Source organism: Durio zibethinus, chromosome 28 (genome assembly GCF_047325235.1).
Source record: "Durio zibethinus cultivar Kanyao isolate XHJ-2024 chromosome 28, ASM4732523v1, whole genome shotgun sequence".
Classification (NCBI taxonomy): Eukaryota; Viridiplantae; Streptophyta; class Magnoliopsida; order Malvales; family Malvaceae; genus Durio; species Durio zibethinus.
Window position 1 is genome coordinate 9,610,080 of NC_143189.1, and position 23,344 is coordinate 9,633,423.

Below are 23,344 nucleotides of genomic sequence, written 5' to 3' on the forward strand. Positions count from 1 at the left end.
CCTATGACTCAAACCGCCCTTTTTGGGTTTTCGCCTTGAGTCCTCCTTTTTCATTCACTTTTTCTTTTTTTCCATTTTTTCCATTTTTTTTCATTTTTCATCATTTTTCATTTTTTCCATTTTTTCATTTTTTTTATTTTTTTAATTTTTTTTTGTATTTTTTTCAAGCATAGTATTTCTTCACAGCATCAGAATTTACAGGATGGGGTAAATCGTTTCCATCCATCTCAGTCAGTATCAATGCTCCACCCGAAAAAGCCCGTTTCACCACATACGGCCCTTCCCAATTCGGAGTCCATTTTCCTCTACTATCGTGCTGGATTGGAAGAATTCTTTTCAAAACCAACTCTCCTTCTCGAAAGCAACGAGGCCGAGTCTTCTTATCATAAGCCCTCATCATTCTTCTTTGGTATAACTGACCATGGCACAGTGCAGTCAATCTCTTCTCTTCTATGAAATTTAACTGCTCATAACGTTCACGAATCCATTCGGCTTCTTCTAACTCAACTTCTTTTAAAACTCTCAAAGAGGGGATCTCTACTTCCACTGGTAGTACAGCTTCCATCCCATAAACCAAAGAAAATGGGGTTGCCCCAGTAGAGGTGCGAACTGACGTTCGGTATGCATGCAATGCGAATGGTAACTTCTCATGCCAATCTTTGTAAGTCTCGGTCATTTTTTCCAAAATCCTCTTTATGTTCTTATTGGCTGCCTCAACTGCCCCATTCATTTTTGGACGGTATGGTGCCGAGTTATGATGCTTGATCTTATATTGAGCACATATTTCTTGCATCATCTTGCTATTTAGATTCTTGGCATTATCTGAAATGATTTTCTCCGGAAGTCCATATCTACAGATAATCTCCTTTTTTATGAACTTGCAAACCACGGAGTGTGTCACGTTTGCATATGAAGCTGCTTCTACCCATTTTGTGAAGTAATCTATCATCACAAAAATGAATCTGTGCCTGTTAGAAGCCTTTGGGGTGATTGGACCAATGACATCCATGCCCCACATTGAAAATGGCCATGGTGGTGCCATAACATGTAAAGCAGACGGCGGAGCATGAATCTTATCAGCATATATCTGGCATTTATGGCATTTACGAGCATAATCAATGCAATCATTCTCCATCGTCAACCAGTAATATCCCGCTCTCATAATCTGTCTTGCCATCATATGTCCACTAGTATGTGCCCCACATATTCCATCATGCACCTCTTCAATGATTTTTTTCGCTTCAGTCTCATTTACACACCTCAATAGTACTTGATCCTTGCTTCTTTTGTAAAGGATATCCCCATCCAGGAAAAAGCTCATAGCCAATCTTCGGATGACCCTTTTATCATTTTCTGTTGCATGAACTGGATACTGCTGATCCTTGACATATTGTAAGATGTCATAATACCAGGGTTTTCCATCTTCTTCCCCCTCTACATTAGAACAATACGCTGGTATATCCTTAACATCTAACTTGATGGGCTGAATGTCGGTGTCATCATTAATTCGAATCATTGCAGCCAGAGTAGCCAATGCAAAAGCAATCACATTTTCTTCTCGAGGTAAGTGATCGAACTGGACATCTTCAAATTGTTTCGTCAACTCTAGAATATACTTATGATACGGAACGAGTTTTGAATCTCTCGTCTCCCATTCTCGTTTCAACTGGTATATAACTAGAGCTGAGTCTCCGAACACTTTCAGTACTTTTACTCTTCTTTCTATAGCAGCTTGCAAACCCATAACACATGCCTCATACTCAGCGATGTTATTTGTGCAATTGAAATTTAACCTCGCTGTTACAGGATAATATCGTTCTTCTGGAGAAATCAGAATTGCCCCAATTCCATGTCCCAAGGCATTAGCAGCTCCATCAAAGTACATTCTCCAACATTTTTCTACATGCCCCCCTTCCTCCAGTTGAGAAATAGTCATTAAGTCTTCATCAGGAAATTCTAGCTTCATCGGCTCATACTCTTCAGTAGCACGATCTGCAAGAAATTCTGCTATAGCACTCCCTTTTATTGCTTTTTGGCTCATATATATAATATCATATTCCGAGAGCATTACTTGCCATCTAGCAATTCTTCCAGACAAAGAAGGCTTCTCGAAGATATACTTAATGGGATCCAGTTTTGCTATGAGCCACGTAGTGTGATAAAGCATATACTGTCTGAGTCTTTTGGCAGTCCACGCTAATGCACAACACATTTTCTCCAGTGAAGAATACTTGGATTCATATTCTGTGAACTTTTTACTCAGGTAGTAAATAGCTCTCTCCTTTCGGCTAGCTTCGTCTTGCTGCCCCAGCACACATCCCATTGAACTTTCACATACAGTTAAGTATAAGATTAAAGGTTTCCCTGGAACAGGTGGCACCAACACTGGAGGGTTCGATAAATATTGCTTAATTTTATCAAACGCCTCCTGACATTCTTCGCTCCATTTCCCAGGATTATTCTTACGGAGAAGCTTAAATATGGGATCACATTTGTAAGTAAGCTGAGAGATAAACCGAGAAATGTAGTTCAATCTCCCCAAAAAACCTCGAACTTCTCTTGGTGTGCTGGGAGGCGATAAATTCTGGATGGCCTGTATCTTATCGGGATCAACTTCAATTCCTCTTTCACTGACCACGAAACCTAGCAACTTCCCTGACCTTACCCCAAAGGTGCACTTGGCTGGGTTTAATTTTAACTGAAATTTTCTCAACCTCTCAAATAACTTTCTGAGGCTGGTGACATGATCTTCATCCCCACAAGACTTTGCAATCATATCATCTACATACACTTCGATTTCTTTGTGCATCATATCATGGAAGAGTGTTACCATGGCCCTTTGATATGTTGCCCCAGCATTCTTTAACCCAAAAGGCATGACTTTGTAGCAGAAAGTTCCCCACATGGTCACAAAAGTAGTCTTTTCCATATCATCTGCAGCCATCTTTATCTGATTATACCCTGAGAAACCATCCATAAAGGAGAAAATTGAATGCTTAGCTGTGTTATCTACCAGTGTGTCAATATGAGGCAAAGGAAAGTTATCCTTTGGGCTAGCCTTATTCAAGTCCCGATAGTCCACACACATTCGTACTTTTCCATCTTTCTTAGAAACTGGGACTATATTGGCTACCCATTCTGGATACTTGGCCACTTGTAGAAAACCTGCATCAAATTGTTTCTTCACCTCCTCTTTAATCTTTAGCAGCATTTCGGGCTTCATCCGTCTCAGTTTTTGCTGAACTGGCTTACATTCTGGCTTTAGGGGCAATCTGTGCTCCACTATCTCTGTGCTCAGTCCTGGCATATCCTGGTAAGACCAAGCGAATATATCTACAAATTCACGAAGTAGATCTGCCAACCGTTGCCTATCTTCAGATGTAAGTGAAGTACCTATTCTGACCTCTTTCTTATTCTCTTCATCTCCTAGATTCACTAAGTCCACTACCTCCTGATGAGGCTCAATTGGCTTATTCTCTTGTTCAACCATCCTCATTAGGTCCGGAGGCATAACATATTCTTCAAAATTCTCTTCATTATCAAGTTCATCAGTATTGATTGAATTCTCAAAGCTAACCTCTTGATTGTTATCATGATTATCTTCATGTTCATTTAAAGACCTGCAATTGAATGAAATGGGGATATGTTGGCAAGATGTGCTTGGAGAGATGAAAAAAATGAAGACACAAGAAGAAATGAATGAAAATGCATACTTCCTAATTTTTATTAAAAATAATAAATGATGAATGGCCCAAACAAAAAAGATCACCCCATAGCCTTGGGCAAAAGCTATTGAGATGTTACTATTACATTGAATCAAAATCAAAAGTCAGAGGCATTTCAATGGCACTCCAATTGTTCAGCTCATAGTCTTGTGGACAAAGGCGAACCCACTCCTCTTGATTAGCTCCCATTTCATCTTCAACAACATTAATGGCTAACTGGGCAAAATCGTCTTCCACACTTTCCTTTGCAACTGGGTACATGAATCCTTCAGGTCTGAAGGTTTCATACAAGTGTGGGATAAACATCAGTCTAGCTATTTTTCTTGATGGCCTTCTTTTGACTTCCCACTCTTCCATCTCATAGCCTAGGCCTACCCTGTCGCTATTGTCTGCTATTGTTGGAGGTTCTTTGATTCCTTGTAAATTTTTGCCTAGCCCTAGTCCTGGACACCAGCCTTTGTTGACGACTTGGCTCACCACTATCTTTGAAAAAGGCTGACTTTGAAATCCTTCACCTACAGTATTGACCAATTCAAAAGATCGATAGGAGCATTCTAATGCTTCTTCGGCAGCCTCTACATATGGAGTGTTCAATGGTTGGGTCACTAGCATGTCTTCCTCCCCAACTACCACTACTAATTGACCTTTCACATTGAATTTGATCTTCTGATGCAAAGTAGAGGGTACAGCTCCTGCCATGTGAATCCATGGCCTTCCTAACAGACAGCTGTAGGATGGAGAGATATCCATTACTTGAAATTTTATATTGAAGGTGCACGGCCCAATTTGTAAGGGCATCTCAATATCCCCTAGGACTTCTTTTCTGGTTCCATCAAAGGCTCTCACAATCATCTGACTATCTCGCATATGAGAATAATCGATGGGTAGCCTTGCCAAAGTTGACATAGGCATGACATTGATGGCAGAACCATTATCGATAAGGACTTTAGCTATGATATGGCTCTGGCACTTTACTGTGATATGCAAGGCCTTAGCATTTCTCTTTCCCTCCAAAGAAATCTCATCATCACTGAATGAAATGTGATTTGGCATGACTAAGTTTCCAGCCAAGTGATTCACATATTCGACAGACACGTTATGTGCCACGTATGCCTGATTCAACACTTTCAGCAAGGCATTTCGATGTGGCTCTGAATTCAGCAACAGTGATAACAATGAGATTCGAGCTGGCATTTTATTCAACTGTTCCACAACTGAATATTCACTATGTTTTACCAGCTTCAGGAATTCACAAACCTCCCTTTCTGATACTGGCTTTGGCTGATCTTCTTCAGGCTCTATCTCTGGATTATTTCGTCTTTCTCCTTCTTTAGCCTTCTCTCTTCTAGCCTTCTCTAGCATTTCTGGGGTGTAACATCTCCCACTTCGAGTAATGCCTCCTACACCAGTAATGTTAGAAGCATCGGCTTTGGAGACCTCTTCTTTTTGCCCCTGCACTACAGCGTCACATCCATATCTCCAGGGTACAGCTTTATCATCTTTGTATGGGAAAGGAGTCGGGACTTTAAAAGTTACCGGCCTAGGGAGGAGCTTGTCTATGACTGATTTTGGTTTGTTTCCACACCGAATTGTCACTGGTTTGGGAAACAGCTTTTCAGGCCTATCATTCATGCACACCTCAGCATTCTTCAAGCTTTCTTTTTCTTCGTAGACCTCTATCTGATGTGAATTCAGGAGTTTTTGCACCTCTCGGTGAAATTGTTTACAGGTCTCAATGGAGTGGCCTCTTGCCCCACTATGATACTTACAACTAGTACCAGCTATATATGCTCCATGATAGCTGTGTGGACTTACCAGTTGCATCATGTCTGCCTTTCGTAAGACATCAAACAATTGATCGAGAGGTGTCTTAATATCTACCACTTCTTTCTTCACATGGCGCTCATGCTCTTCACCTATAGCATTCACATTATGATTTGGCAAAGGATTGCCACTAACATTTGGTGCAGTCATCCCTCCAGTATCAAAGCAGATCATCCCATCCTTAATCAATCGTTGCACTTTATATTTCAGGGTAGTGCAATTTTTGGTGGAGTGACCAGCAATCCCATAATGGTAGTCACAGTGGGCAGTGGGATCATACCACTTAGGGTAAGGTGGCTTGAGGGGTTCCAATTTACTTGGAGCAATCAAATGATTGTTGTAGAGCTCCTTGTATAATTCCGTATAGGTCATGGGAATAGGGTCAAAAATAGGTCTATCGCGAGTGGTTCGTTGCTTCCGCGAGCCACCAGCAGGGTTAGTTGGGCGAATTTGTGGTTTTGGGATAGGTTGAATGTTAGAACTGTACATGGTGTTTTGGGGTCTATGAGAGGTTTGATAGGTTTGGGGGTATGGTGGTTGGTATGGGTGAAAAGAAGTGTTATTTACAGTAGGGTGATAGGGCAGATATTCTGGTGGGGGGTAGGGCGAATAACCCCTAAGTTGCTGTCTATCAAAGCTCACAGCCTGAGCTTCAGTTTCTTTTTTCTTTGGGATTCTTTTGCTAGATGCTTCATTCCCTTCTAGCTTGCCATTCTTGATGGCACTCTCAATGATTTCTCCCGAAATTACCATATCGGCAAAATTCTTTGTTGCATTCCCTATCATCTTTTCATAATAGGGAGGTTTTAAAGTGCTAACAAATAGCACTGTAGTTTCTTTCTCGGTCAGAGGAGGTTGTACCTGAGAAGTAATATCTCTCCACCTCTGGGCATACTCTTTAAAAGATTCGTTTGCCTTTTTCTCCAGATTCTGCAAAGACAAACGATCTGGGGCCAAATCGATGATATGTCGGTATTGACTGATAAAGTCATGTGCCATATCGCTCCACGAGCGAATGCGAGTCCTGTCCAGCTGAACATACCATCTGGCCGCAGAGCCAGTAAGACTGTCTTGGAAAACATGCATCAAGAGTTTCTCATCCTGTGTATGAGCTGCCATCTTCCTGCAATACATGGTGATGTGGGTTTTGGGGCACTTTGTACCATCATATTTTTCAAATTTTGGTACCTTGAACTTATGGGGGATAACCACATCAGGAACTAAGCAGAGCCCAGCGGCATCTACTGACCCATAGAAGCTAAATCCTTCCACAGCCCTTAGCCTTTGCTCTAGCATGCTAATCTTGGAACTTTCTTCAGCCTCTACTCTCATCTTTTCCTTCTCCTTCTCTTTTAAATCATCTAGATCAGGAATTGGTTCTACTGCTTTTTCAGTGAAGACAGGATTTATATAGCTATTATACTGCCCGGGGTTGAAAGTCGATGGCATTCCAGGATATGTTGGATATGCGAAGTGTTGTGGTGGGACCTCTTGAGCAGACTGAGCTTGAGGTGGGCCAAAACCTGGAGGGTACAATGGGTCAGCCACTTCTTGCTGGCTTGTACTTTCTTCAACTCCTTTTCCTTTATTCATGTTATTAAGAGCCTCCAGAATCTTGCTTAGCTCGCCCTCAATCTTCTCCTGGGCTTTCTCTATCTTTTCAAATCTTTGAGAATTTTCCTGCTCCATTTGCCTTACTCTGAATCTGGTGTTGAATCGATGAGTAGGATTTTCGCTAGACGGAGCTATCCTGGAACCTTGAGTACCATATCTTAGAATCAGTAAATTGGCATGATCATCACATGGTTATTTTGTAAGTGTAATGAATGAGAATGCAATGAATGAGAATGTAATGAATGAGAAATGCATGTATGCAAAGAACATTTGCCTCAAAACGGTATTCAACTAAAAAATTTCATTTATTCCAAAAAACTTTGGTCTACATTGAGTTTATCATCCTAGCATTATAGCCATAAAATTGTTTGATCTGTTCATACTGGGCCTTGGCCTCTTCTATGAAGTTCAAGAGACGCTGTCCATGTTCTCCTACTGGGGCCACCACTTGTCTTAATGCCTCTGCCTCTTCCACCATCTCTCTTGCCTTACGCACCCCTTTATGAATTTGGGCTGTTAAGTGCTCAATGTATTTCTGCCTCCCTAGGTTCTCTCTTTTACCACACCAGACTTGGTATGATAATTCTCTATGTTCTCTAACCAATGCAGCAATATGGTCTCCTTGTTCATCCAACCTTTGACTTAGCCCGCTCAAATAACTGTTTAGCATGTTAATTTCTGTCTGTGCTTCAGTACTTTCTTCTTCTAATTCGGCATACTCTTGCTTCAGTCTTGTGTTTTCCTCAGTCAGCTCGACAATGGTTATCCCTTTGGCCCTTTCTCTCACACATAGCCTCTTATGCTCCTGGTGTAACCTTGCTAGATCTTCAGTAGCTGCATCACGTTCTCTAGCAATTTATGAACTTTAACTTCATAATTTTCAGCTCTACCTTTCCACTGGGCTTTTTCTTCTTGAAGTTCTTGAATCTCTTTCTTTAACTTGATCTTTTCAAATTCAAACTCTTTTGTTGCCAGCTCTAACTCTGATGGTATCTCTTCAAGCTTTTCTTCTGTCGGTGGTTGAGAGACTTCATAAGTGAATACCATTTCCTGTCTTCTCTTTGTTCTCCAAACCAAGTAACCTGGAGTGACTTTTTCAGTGAATGGTCCAGGACTCACTCTTTGGGGATTTTTCCATGCTTTGATCATCCCATTCATCCTCTGAAATGCTTTAGGCTCACTATAAGAGAAATCTAACTGATGAAGCCCATAAGTCATAGGAATAAACTGTTCTCCCCCTAATTGTCTCCTCACTAAGAGCGGTGCATAATTCGTCACTCCCCATAAACCCAGAAGTGGAACCACTGTACTATCTCCACATTGGTATAACATAGGCTCTCGATTCATCCATGGGACTAACCATCTCACTCTGGCACCTTCCAACTTTTGCAAGAAAGTTATCCATTCTTGTTTAGACTTCTGCTTTGACCACCCACTTTCACAGAACTCTTTGATCGAAAAGCGATTACGGATATAAATCTTCGAGAAAGCCCCATTTCCTTGTTCAAAATGGCTTTTCATCCATACGTACAATAACTGTATGCATCCTATGAAGCGCCCTCCATTCCGACAACAATAACTCAAAGATCTGATAGTCTCTACTAATATTACCGTTGAAGGATTACAGCCATTGATCACACTCTCAAAGAAATCAACCACTGCTATCTCAATATGTCCCAAAACCTTTGGAAAGATTACCAGTCCGTATATAGCCAAGGCAAATATGTCTAACCCTCGTTCTTCATTGATGTGTTGCATCAGAAACTCATGAAAGAACTTCCAAGGTAAGCAAACCTGTTCTTGTTTCTTCTTTGTATGAGAATCCACAACTTCCTTGTCTATCCCCATGAGTTGAGCCAGACTTTTACGAAATCCTGACTTATGCTTTTTGACATATATCTTATCAGGAGTCTTGAGATGCAAACCCAACAAGACCGAATATTCTTCTATGGTGGGAGTCATATCAGCTTCATTAAAGATGAAACACCTGTATGCAGGATCCCAGAATTGTGTTGCAGCTCTAATTAGTTGATCATCAACAGCCACTGCTAAAAGGTGTGCTATATGCCCATGTTTCTGACAAAATTGCTCTTGTCTTGACGGACTCATCTTCTTCCAGATATCAACCAAATCTTCTAAATTATTCTGTTTGAGGAGGATAGATGTTTCTTGAGACAAAGTAGACTCATACCCAATTGGCAAGCAATCTCCCATCTTTAGTTGGGTCTTTTCTGATAGGGCCCTTACTTCGTTAAGTGTCCCACAGGGTGCTAATACTGATGAAGAACAAACTAGCCGTTCATTGGTATCCATAAAAAAATTTGTTGAAGATCATTTTTCAGGCAAATGTTCTTTATGCAACTTTATGATATGCACATGAACCAATGCAAAAGAAAAAAAAAAGGTTAGTATACCCAGAAAAAGAATAAATAACAAAATAAATTTAAACATCACACAAAAGTAAAATGATGGATCTTAGCTTTTGGTCAATTCTAATAGGGAAGAGTGATGGCTCTATCTATGGGTTAGGCACTCTTAAGGTTCACTATATGTGGTTTTAGGGTTAAAGTCTAAAGGTCCTCAAATTGTTCCTTACATCCTTGTCCATCACAGACTAGTAAGGCACCCTAATCCTCACCCATTACAGGCTACAAGCGGAAAAGGTTCAATTTGAGTGGGAGTATTTCGCTAGCCACTGCGGAGGCATTAGACCTCACGAAAGCAATAGGTACTTTACTCGCTCCTAGAGGGACGGAGCTCGGGTATAGAGCTCATGTTATGCACATGCACATGAATGACATAATTAACAAGGTAAATAAACAGGAATGAATAATAACACATATATACAAAAATGGTTCAATTTTATTAGGCTTTTGGATAACACAAATTATTTGCTAGCCTGACTCTCAAAGTCCCCAGTGGAGTCGCCAAGCTGTCGTAACGTCTAGATCCGGGGATCTATCGCTAGACATTGACTTAAGGGAGTCGCCACCAATCTTTTTTATCTAGGTGCGATTGGCCACCTAAGGAATCTGTCCTTTCAGGGAACACCTAAGTTTAAGGGTCCCTAAAAGAATAGATTCAGGTCTACTAACCAGAACAGGGTTCGAGAGTTCGGTTACGTGTGAGGAAGGTTATAGCACCCTCACAACGCCCATCAAAAGATGGTACCAGCTTGAATTTGTGTTATCCAAAAGCTTTAAAATTTTACCAAGTAATTAGTTATTGGAAATTATTCTCAATTGACTCTAATACTTTTAGCAGAAAATTGAAAAAATTCCCTCACCTCAGGAGTATGCAAGAAAACTACTGTTTTACTTACAGAGGCTCCGTCGTCGGATTATTTAAAGAAAAAAACAAAATCAAAATTAAGATAGAAAGGAAGGAAAGAATGATTTTTTTTTGTAGGGAAAATTGATACTTTCAACTTTTCCCTAAAAATATTTTTTGGAAATTTCGATTTTCAAGGAAAATTGATACTTTCAACTTTTCCTCAAAAACCTTTTTTTTGAAAATTTATTTCTAAGGAAAATTGATACTTTCAACTTTTCCCCAAAAATATTTTTTTTTGAAAATTTATTTCCAAGGAAAATGGATACTTTCAACTTTTCCCTAAAAATATTTTTTGGAAATTTGGATTTTCAAGGAAAATTGATACTTTCAACTTTTCCTCAAAAACCCTTTTTTGAAATTTATTTTTAAGGAAAATTGATACTTTCAACTTTTCCCCAAAAATATTTTTTGGAAATTTTGATTTTCAAGGAAAATTGATACTTTCAACTTTTCCCTAAAAATATTTTTTTTTTGAAAATTTTGTTTTTAAGGAAAATTGATACTTTCAACTTTTCCCCAAAAATGTTTTTTTGGAATTTATTTTTAAGGAAAATTGATACTTTCAACTTTTCCCTAAAAATATTTTTTTTTGAAAATTTTTATTTTTATTTAAAGAAAATAAATAAAAAGAATATTACATAAACCTAATCTAATAAATAAAAAATAAAATAAACAAATAAACAAAGAAAAAAAAATTCAAAGAAAAAAAAAAAAAAAAAAAAAAACCTGGAGCGGCTCGGATCGCGGCTCGGCTCGGCTCGGCTCAAGGAAGAGAAAACGGCTCGGGGGAAGCGGCTTGGTGGCTTGGCTCGGCTCGGAGGGGCTGCACGCGCGGGTCAGAAAGCGGGTCGACGCCCGGGTCGGGTCGGGTTTTCGACAAAACGCGCGGATCCTCTGATTAACTTAAAGCCAAAACGACGTCGTTTTGGGAGGGTATAAAAGGCACTACCCTCTGTTTTTCGGTAGACCGCCCCTCCTCTCTCTCTCTCTTCTTCCTTCTTTCCTCTGCCTTCTCTCTAAAGACTGAAGAACACCGGTGGGATTTCGCCGGATTCTGGAAATTCTCGCCGGAATCTGGAAAATTTCGCCGGAAGTTCGCCGGAAGTTGCCGAAAGAGCGCCGGTTTCTGGGATTCTTCGCCGGAAACTGGGCTGGTGCCGGAAACTTCAAGTTTGGCCGGAACTATCGCCGGAAAATTCAAACTTCGTCGGAATTTTTGCCGGAATCTGGAAATTTTCCAGAAATTTCCAGAAAATTTTTTCGCCAAAAATTTCTAGAAATTTTTTCTCACTCCCAGACCACTCCTAAACTTTTCCTAGCTTCCTATACGCCTCCTTTTCTCTCAAATCAGTAGCTTTGCTTACTATTTTCTGTGTGTTCTTGAACTGTTCCAGGAGGTGCTTTATATAGGGATTGATCAGGAGTTTCTGATCAATCCCAATTCCTCCTTGGACGGGAATTCAGTCTTTGAATCCAATTGGACTCTCTTGATTGAATTCCCATTCCCGGTAGGATTCTTCAGCTTCAATCTTAGCCCTCCAAAATAAAAAATAAAAAAATACTAGATAATAATCAGATAAATCAAAAGATATTTAAAAAAAAAAAAATATCTGATAATCAGGAAAAATCAGAACAGATAATTAAAAATAATAATAATAATAATAATAATAATAATAAAATAAGATAAACCCAAGTATATATTACAAAAAAAAAAATAATAATAATAATAAATATATAACTATATACATATAAATCTAATCTAATAAAAAAATAAAAAAATATATACATAATAATAATAATAATAAAATACATAAAATACAAAAGAAGAAAAAAAAAAATACAGGATTGAATTGGGCCTTACCCGTTTGGGCCAGGCCCAATTGATCTGGGCCCGGACCCAATTGGGTGTCTACAATGTTCTTAAATTAAACAATGATGTTCTCAATATAAACCAAATCAATGTAAAAAAAAGCTAAACTAGATAAATCAAATCAATCTTACTTGTGGCATTGTGGGCTCGGTCACATCAATAAAACAAGAGTCAAAAAGTTATATAAATAATGATACTTTAATTCTTTTGAATATTAATCATATAAAACTTGTGAATTATGTTTGCTTGAAAAGATGATCAAATCACCTTTTACTGAAAAAAAGAAAAAGTCAGTGTGGTTCTTGGACTAATATATTTAGATGTACGTGGCCCAATGAACACAAATGCTAGAAGAGGATTCTTCTATATCATTACATTCACTAATGATCATACAAGATATGTTTATGTGTATTTAATCAAAAACAAGTCTAAATCCTTTGAAAAGTTCAAAAAATTTAGAATGAAAGTTGAAAAGAAAACTTGTAAAAGTATCATGACACTTAGATCTGATAGAGGTGGTGAATACTTAAGCCATTATTTTCTAAGTTATCTAAAAAAGAATATGATTCTCTTACAATGAACTTCACCTGGAACACACAACACAATGGAGTTTTCGAGAGGAGAAATAAAACCTTGTTGGACATGTTCGATCCATGATGAGTAATTCAAATATTCCTATATCCTTTTGAGTTATGCACTTGAAACCGTCACTTATCTTATAAATATAATTTCATCTAAATCCATTGACAATATGTCATATGAGATGTGAAAATGTTAAAGACCTAACTGGTCACACATAAAGATTTGGGGATGTGATGCTTATGTGAAGCATGCATAAGTTGACGAGCTTTGAGGTAAATTGATTAAGTGTAAATTTATGGGATATCCAAAGGAAACTATTAGATATTATTTCTACAACTTCGAGGAATAAAAGGTATTTGTTTATAGACATTTTGTCTTCTTGGAAAAAGAGTTTATCCTTGAAATAATAGTGGGAGTAAAGTAGAACTTGAAAAAGTTCAAGAAACACAAATTGACATAAGGATGAAACTTGAGCTAATGGCTAAGGCATCAGATGCGTAGCCAAAAGCTCAAAATATGCAAGAGCTTTATAGGTCAAGTAAGATTCACCAAGCTCTTGAGAGATATGGGTTTCTCATGGACAAGGATGAGTTGATCATAAATAATGATCCTACTACCTATAAAGAAGCACTATTGGACATTGATTTTGAGAAATGGCATGAGGTCATAAAATTCAAAATAGAATCCATATATGCAAACCAAGTATGGACTTTGGTGGAACCACCTGAAGAGATAAAACCAATAAAGTACAATTAGGTTTTCAAGAAGAAAATTGACATGAATGACAATTATAAACATACAATGTCAGGCTAGTTGCAAAATGTTATAATAAAAAGCAAAGAGTTGATTTTGATGAAACTTTTTCACCAATAGCCATGTTAAAATCCATTAGGATTTCGCTTGCTATTGTCGCATATCATGACTATGAGATATGATAAACAGATGTCAAAATGATATTCCTTAATGAGAATTTGCAAAATGATGTGTACGTGACACAACACAAAGGTTTTGAATCCAAAAAAAAAATGCTGACATGCTGTGTAAGTTTCAAAAGTCTATCTATGGACTTAAATAAGCATCAAAGAGTTGGAATATATATTTTGATGAAGCAATTATATAATTTAGATTCATAAAAAATGTAGATGAATCTTGTGTATACAAGAAGATAAGTGGGAGTACAATTATTTTCATAGTGCTATATGTGGATGACATATTACTTATAGGAAATGACATATTGCTATCGGTGGATGACATATTGCTTATAGGAAATGATATACCCATGCTATAATATAGCAAGATTTGGTTACTAAAGAAGTTCTATATAAAGGATTTGGAAAAAACAACATATGTGTTGGGCATAAGGACCTATAGAGATAGATCAAAGAGGTTGCTTAGTCTTTCATAATTCGGATATATAGATAAAGTGCTAAAATGGTTTAGCATGAAAGAATCCAAAAAGGAATTCTTACTAGTGTCACATGGTATAAATCTTTCCAAAGACATGTTTCCTAAGACACAAATTGAGAAAGATTGCATGAATAAGGTTCTATATGCTTTGGCAATTATATCCAATATGTATGCAATGCTATGCACAAGGCTTGATATCTCGTATGATTTAAGAATAACAAGAAGATATCAAGCAAATCAAAGTGAATGTCAATGGAAGGCTGTGAAAACAATCTTTAAGTATTTGAGAAAAACAAAGGATATGTTTCTGATTTATAGTGGAGCCAAAGTCCTTGTTGAAGGCTATTTTGATGAATGCTTTTTTTTCAACAAAGATGATAACAAGTCTTAAAGTGACTATGTTTTTACTCCGAATTATGGGGTAATGAGTTGAAAAAGTTCCAAATGGAGTATAATTGTTGCAACCAAAGTCAAAAACATCTATACATTTGAGGCTACAAAATAGGCTGTTTGGATTAAAAAGTTTGTAATTGAACTAAGTGTTGTATAGCATTGTTGATTGGATAACAATTTATTATGATAACAATGGAGCTATGATCTTATATGAGAATGCCATATGATAGTTTACAAAACGTCTATAGCTATATTTTCATGTGATGGTTGTATAAATGATCATTTAACTTGTAATTATTTATGATCTTATATTATAAATGTTATGCTTTGACTTTACTTATGGTTCTAACCAAGAATGCTCTAGTTGAATATTGTTGGGTATAACATCAGGCATATAAAAATACATGAAGTAATCAAGATAGGATTCATCATTATGTGATCAAAAAAGTATCTCGATTTGTCTTTAATCTCGATTTGTCTTTAATTGAATTAACTTGAGAAATCTTTGGCCAAAGTGAAATAAGAGTTTAGAATTATTCTAAAACTTATTTGAATCAATGTCAAGGACAAAACTTAACATGGTTGAATAAAAATGAGTAGACACTAAACTATACTCAGTTTTCAAACTGAGATACTATATGATGAAAGAATATTAATTATATACTAAAATCATTCATGGATAGGTTGTCAAGCTATATTGACTTCTTTTTAGCAATTGAGAGTCATGGCAATGAAGCTAGCATTGATTATGATTTATAAATATAAGATTAGCTAATTGGAGAATTAGTGATGAAGGTAAAAAGTTTGTTTCATCCATAGTTAAATACTAAGGCTTACATTGCTTGTGTTTTTACTAACATGCTAAAAAACCCAGTGGGTCACACACAATAGGACAATTGTGAAAGATTAAAAATAAGACAAATTATGTTAGGCTTAATTTGATTTTGGTATAACCAAAAATAAAAGAAATAAAAACAAGAGAAAGAGTTTCTTTTGTTTGATACACTGGCTAGCATATGGTTAATTGTGAAAATTTGCATTCCATGTATTAAACCTAATGTGACAAATGCATCCCTTATAAAAGGAACATCAAGCAACCCCCTCTTGTAACAAAAACAAAAAGTAGCAACCCAAGAGAAAAAAGTTTCACTCAAGAAAATATAAGAGGTCTTGCAAACAATTATTAGTTAGAGTGTGGCTTTAAGTTTTACCAAACCTTAGAAAAAAATTTTTCACAAGAGTTCATGTGAATCACTATTAAAGGTTGAACATTTGAGCAGCTTCTTGGCTTAAGAAACTATTTAAAAGGTCACTAAATTCAATCAAAGGAATTTCGACATCCAAGGTAACCACCTAAGCCAAAACTCATGCATGCTTGTGAAATTGTATGTTTATAAAATTTTGTTGATTGGTCTTAGTTTTAGAGAATTAAAATTTTAAAAATTTCATTGCTTTAACTTGTATAATGATGCATAATTCCCTTCATAATTTACCTCTCCATTTTGCAGTGCCCTACTAGCTTGGTAAACAGGTATCTGACGGTTTTGCTATTCTGATTGTGGCCACTGTTTCTTTTGAGGTCACCAAGTTACAATGGTTCCTTTGGGACTAGCTTGCTAACAACGGTATGGAGCAGAGGTACCACTTAAGTTCTTCAAATGCTTGTCGGTTATTGCTGTCCCGCTTTAACCTAGTTTCACTTCAAAATTTTGTGCTTCTTGTTGTACTAGATGGTCATCGCAGGCTATTTTAGGATGGCGGGTAGCTTGGGCTTGTTGGTCTCTTGCAGATAAGGCTAAGCTCTGAGCTTATTGATCTTGTTGGTGGTGGGTATTACAGTTACTAGAATGTGTTGAATATCAAACTGTTGGTTCGCCATTTGTAAGGTGAAAAATTAGACTTACTAGAGTAGTTCTTTTTATTGGGCCATGGTTGGGGGCATGGGAGAATAGCCAAAAGAATGCGAGAACATTGTGAGGTAGCGCATCGATTGTGGCATATGTGGAAGTGGCATTGGCAGGAATTGGTTAATATCAGTACCATGTAAAGGTATTGCAATACTACCATATGTGACTGAGGATGAAACCTTAGGGGTTGCTTGATGTTCTGGCAAATCTAAAGGGACTTGGGATGTCACGGGGGTAACATTGTTTTGTGGTTGTGCTCTAGTTCTAGGTTGGTTTGCTAGTAGGGCTGATGCTGCAGTAGTACGAACCAATGGTGGCGGGTTGGATTAAAGGGACGGAAAAAATCCCATAAGGTTTTAGAAATAGTTTTATGGGCAAGGCAGCCATGATGTGAATGACATCGGTGAAAAAGGGTATGGAGAAACATCCTCGAGTCATATTCCGACTACTGAAAGAATTGTCCAAACATAGACATAGTCGGGAGTTGATAATGTTGGCTAAAGAGATGCCGGTTGATGATCAATTAGTATTATCATGTGGTGTAGACATTGCTCTTGTTGTAAAAAAAATCTTATATAAATATATGAAGGTCGAAGCCTTTGGTTAAAAAAAAAAATCAAATATGGATAATCTATTCTTCTAACATATTTACAGTCTTAAATAAACTTCATCAATCAAACATTTAATTATTTTGATTTGAGTTTATTTAAATTTAAAATATTTTATTTCATATAATAAGTTATATTTATTTTCATTTATATTTTTAGATGAATTATCTTTTATATTTATGTGGAATTAATATGAAGAATAATATCACTTTGGAGCCATTTAGAATCATAATGTGAAAAATGAATCCAATTCAAATAGGAAAGAATAACCGTGATAATTATAATAATTATGGGCATATAAATTTGAATTAATTGTTATCCAAAAATTATTGGAAAATCATATTGTAAATATATATAATTTTCCTTTTTTATGGTCAAATGCATTAAATATCTATATTTAAAACCTTAACCATTATGTCTCTCATTTCACTATTATAAATAGATGGTTCATGCCTCAAGGATTTTTAATATAGTTTGTAGATTCTCTAACATTATATATATATATATATATATATATTTTGAATTTATGTTTTATTACTTTTGTAAAGATAGAATTCTCATTGATAAAAAATGAACAGTGATGTTTTATATGGTTTACACCATTGCAATCTTATTTGGTTCAAAATTTATTGTTTATGTCTTTTTTTTTTTTCATTTTTTCATATCTCTTCATGATATTTCTTTATGATGATTTTTTTAAAAGAATTTTTACAGTTATTTTAGTCAATACACTTACATATATTTTTACATGTTATTATACAATTGAGGTCGTAATTAATCTTTTTGTTTTAAGATTGTGATTTAGTGTTCAATCGTATAAAGTTATCTTTAGTTTGCAGCTAGAAAGAATAACTAGCATGCTTAAAAAACTATTTATTGAATTTGTCTTCCTTCATGTTACTTTATAGGCTTTTGATATTTTGGTTCTTTGTTATTTTATTTTCTCTTCCCCTCAACTCCCTGCCTTTCTTTATTTCAGTATAGCAATATGTGTTTTTTTTTTTTTCTGTCTTAAAAATTTAGTAATTTGCCTTTTATCAAGTAATTAATAATTTTTTTAAAAAATAATAAATAGATCTTCTTGACATTTAGATTTGTTTAAATAATTAGGTTTCTTATTAAAAATAAAAAATTAATCTCATTTAATTTTTTATTTTTAAAAGTATTTTTTATTTGTTGTTGACATTAAGTTTTGATTTATTTTTTCAATTCAGTCCTATAATTTTGTCCATAATTAAAGTAACTCTAATGTAAAAAAGTTTGTTTTTATATTTATCTGATGAATACTTTTTGCATAGATAGTATTTAAAATATACATAATTTGTTTATTGATTGTATCATATTCAATTAATTACAATTACATGAAATCTTTAATTTCATCAATTTACATTTTAAAATAAAGTAAAAAAGATTTGAAAAAAGAGAAATATGAAGATAGAAATTAATTTATGAAATCTTTGGCCAAAGTGAAATAAGAGTTTAGAATTATTCTAAAACTTATTTGAGTCAATGTCAAGGACAAAACTTAACATGGTTGAATAAAAATGAGTAGACACTAAACTATACTCAGTTTTCAAACTGAGATACTATATGATGAAAGGATATTAATTATATACTAAAATCATTCATGGATAGGTTGTCAAGCTATATTGACTTTTTTTTAGCAATTGGGAGTCATGGCAATGAAGCTAGCATTGATTATGATTTATAAATATAAGATTAGCTAATTGGAGAATTAGTGATGAAGGTAAAAAGTTTGTTTCATCCATAGTTAAATACTAAGGCTTACATTGCTTGTGTTTTTACTAACATGCTAAAAAACCCAGTGGGTCACACACAATAGGACAATTGTGAAAGATTAAAAATAAGACAAATTATGTTAGGCTTAATTTGATTTTGGTATAACCAAAAATAAAAGAAATAAAAACAAGAGAAAGAGTTTCTTTTGTTTGATACACTGGCTAGCATATGGTTAATTGTGAAAATTTGCATTCCATGTATTAAACCTAATGTGACAAATGCATCCCTTATAAAAGGAACATCAAGCAACCCCCTCTTGTAACAAAAACAAAAAGTAGCAACCTAAGAGAAAAAAGTTTCACTCAAGAAAATATAAGAGGTCTTGCAAACAATTATTAGTTAGAGTGTGGCTTTAAGTTTTACCAAACCTTAGAAAAAGTTTTTTCACAAGAGTTCATGTGAATCACTATTAAAGGTTGAACATTTGAGCAGCTTCTTGGCTTAAGAAACTATTTAAAAGGTCACTAAATTCAATCAAAGGAATTTCGACATCCAAGGTAACCACCTAAGCCAAAACTCATGCATGCTTGTGAAATTGTATGTTTATAAAATTTTGTTGATTGGTCTTAGTTTTAGAGAATTAAAATTTTAAAAATTTCATTGCTTTAACTTGTATAATGATGCATAATTCCCTTCATAATTTACCTCTCCATTTTGCAGTGCCCTACTAGCTTGGTAAACAGGTATCTGACGGTTTTGCTATTCTGATTGTGGCCACTGTTTCATTTGAGGTCACCAAGTTACAATGGTTCCTTTGGGACTAGCTTGCTAACAACGGTATGGAGCAGAGGTACCACTTAAGTTCTTCAAATGCTTGTCGGTTATTGCTGTCCCGCTTTAACCTAGTTTCACTTCAAAATTTTGTGCTTCTTGTTGTACTAGATGGTCATCGCAGGCTATTTTAGGATGGCGGGTAGCTTGGGCTTGTTGGTCTCTTGTAGATAAGGCTAAGCTCTGAGCTTATTGATCTTGTTGGTGGTGGGTATTACAGTTACCAGAATGTGTTGAATATCAAACTGTTGGTTCGCCATTTGTAAGGTGAAAAATTAGACTTGCTAGAGTAGTTCTTTTTATTGGGCCATGGTTGGGGGCATGGGAGAATAGCCAAAAGAATGCGAGAACATTGTGAGGTAGCGCATCGATTGTGGCATATGTGGAAGTGGCATTGGCAGGAATTGGTTAATACCGGTACCATGTAAAGGTATTGCAATACTACCATATGTGACTGAGGGTGAAACCTTAGGGGTTGCTTGATGTTCTGGCAAACCTAAAGGGACTTGGGATGTCACGGGGGTAACAGTGTTTTGTGGTTGTGCTCTAGTTCTAGGTTGGTTTGCTAGTAGGGCTGATGCTGCAGTAGTACGAGCCAATGGTGGCGGGTTGGATTAAAGGGACGGAAAAAATCCCATAAGGTTTTAGAAATAGTTTTATGGGCAAGGCAGCCAATGATGTGAATGACATCGGTGAAAAGGGTATGGAGAAACATACTCGAGTCATATTCCGACTATTGAAAGAATTGTCCAAACATAGACATAGTCGGGAGTTGATGATGTTGGCTAAAGAGATGCCGGTTGATGATCAATTAGTATTATGATGTGGTGTAGACATTGCTCTTGTTGTAAAAAAAATCTTATAAAAATATATGAAGGTCGAAGCCTTTGGTTAAAAAAAAAAAAAATCAAATATGGATAATCTATTCTTCTAACATATTTACAGTCTTAAATAAACTTCATAAATCAAACATTTAATTATTTTGATTTGAGTTTATTTAAATTTAAAATATTTTATTTCATATAATAAGTTATATTTATTTTCATTTATATTTTTAGATGAATTATCTTTTATATTTATGTGGGATTAATATGAAGAATAATATCACTTTGGAGCCATTTAGAATCATAATGTGAAAAATGAATCCAATTCAAATAGGAAAGAATAACCGTGATAATTATAATAATTATGGGCATATAAATTTGAATTAATTGTTATCCAAAAATTATTGGAAAATCATATTGTAAATATATATAATTTTCCTTTTTTATGGTCAAATGCATTAAATATCTATATTTAAAACCTTAACCATTATGTCTCTCATTTCACTATTATAAATAGATGGTTCATGCCTCAAGGATTTTTAATATAGTTTGTAGATTCTCTAACATTATATATATATATATATATTGAATTTATGTTTTATTACTTTTGTAAAGATAGAATTCTCATTGACAAAAAATGAACAGTGATGTTTTATATGGTTTACACCATTGCAATCTTATTTGGTTCAAAATTTATTGTTTATGTCTTCTTTTTTTTTCATTTTTTCATATCTCTTCATGATATTTCTTTATGATGATTTTTTTAAAAGAATTTTTACAGTTATTTTAGTCAATACACTTACATATATTTTTACATGTTATTATACAATTGAGGTCGTAATTAATCTTTTTGTTTTAAGATTGTGATTTAGTGTTCAATCGTATAAAGTTATCTTTAGTTTGCAGCTAGAAAGAATAACTAGCATGCTTAAAAAACTATTTATTGAATTTGTCTTCCTTCATGTTTCTTTATAGGCTTTTGATATTTTGGTTCTTTGTTATTTTATTTTCTCTTCCCCTCAACTCCCTGCCTTTCTTTATTTCAGTATAGCAATATGTGTTTTTTTTTTTTTCTGTCTTAAAAATTTAGTAATTTGCCTTTTATCAAGTAATTAATAATTTTTTTAAAAAATAATAAATAGATCTTCTTGACATTTAGATTTGTTTAAATAATTAGGTTTCTTATTAAAAATAAAAAATTAATCTCATTTAATTTTTTATTTTTAAAAGTATTTTTTATTTGTTGTTGACATTAAGTTTTGATTTATTTTTTCAATTCAGTCCTATAATTTTGTCCATAATTAAAGTAACTCTAATGTAAAAAAGTTTGTTTTCATATTTACCTGATGAATACTTTTTGCATAGATAGTATTTAAAATATACATAATTTGTTTATTGATTGTATCATATTCAATTAATTACAATTACATGAAATCTTTAATTTCATCAATTTACATTTTAAAATAAAGTAAAAAAGATTTGAAAAAAGAGAAATATGAAGATAGAAATTAAAATGGATTTCAATGAGTTTATAATAATTAAATATTTTGTTCTTCCTTTTTTAAACATGGTAATTAATTCATATTCTTACTCAACAATACTATGTAATACAATATATTGTTAACATTATTTAGGTAGCCAATTGAAAGATAGAAACTAATATATAAATATATAAAACACAACCTTTCATGGAAAATGTTGATATATGTAGATGACCTATTTCTTTTAATGAGGCTGTGTGTTCAGTTTTTAATTAACAATTCAATTTAAAATTACAAAAATTAAATATGAATATAATTTGACAAAAGAAATTAAAATGTTCATGTTGGACTATTTAATTGCCGTAATTTTGGTTTTAAATTTAGAAAAAATATTCTATTTATTTGCTCAAATGGCAAATTCCATCCATGACTATATTTGTTTAGCAAAACTCCAAGTTTGATAAGTTCATATAATTTAATACCATTATTAGACCAAAATTTAAAATTTTTTCATTTTTCTCAAACAAGTTAATTACACATTAATATTTTCTTCCTTAAAGTATTCATAAAATAAGTCATAGTCAATTCTTTAATTTTTATATTAAAATTTGAGTTCATTATAGTTAATAAATTTATTTACAATATCATTGATATTAATTGAGATGTCTTTCCATTCGTATAAAAATTATTAAATTAGAAGATTTTCTTCGAAATTCACTATAATATCATTTTCGATGTCTATGAATTTTTTACTTTTGGTCTGTTTTTTAGATTATAATGATTTATATCTGATGTAATTATATATATTTTTAAAGTTTCACAACTTTTTATTTATTTTTATAATTTTTAACTTTATTATATATTCAAAAAAATTATTATAAATTGATATCATCGCTTATATATCGCAAGGACTTAAATTTAGTTTTATTTATAAAAACTAAAATTTTATTCATAACTGAGATCAATATAACAAAATGAAAGAAAGGGTATATCCACATACCTGCATCTGAAAGGGGGCCTTCCAATTCGTTGAATGATAGGTCAAGGTGCTTCAGGGATGAGAGTAATCCCAAAAACCTCATACTATCCTTGTTCATGGAATTCTGGCTCAGGTCTAGGTACTTCAGCTTATTAAGCTTACACAGACTTTTAGAATCTAATTAAGCATAATAAAACCACATTTTTGTCAGGAGTACTCCTCATTC

General features: G+C 34.5%; 1 protein-coding gene across 1 annotated transcript in view; it reads right to left on the reverse strand.

The window, feature by feature from the left end:
- LOC111280612 (receptor-like protein 14) overlaps positions 1 to 23,344 on the reverse strand; it is a 50,677-nt gene that overhangs the window by 17,247 nt on the left and 10,086 nt on the right. Inside the window, exon 4 of the mRNA XM_022868048.2 lies at positions 23,140 to 23,295. Coding sequence (XP_022723783.2) covers positions 23,140 to 23,295 — 156 coding nt within the window. The remainder of the gene's footprint in view (positions 1 to 23,139; positions 23,296 to 23,344) is intronic.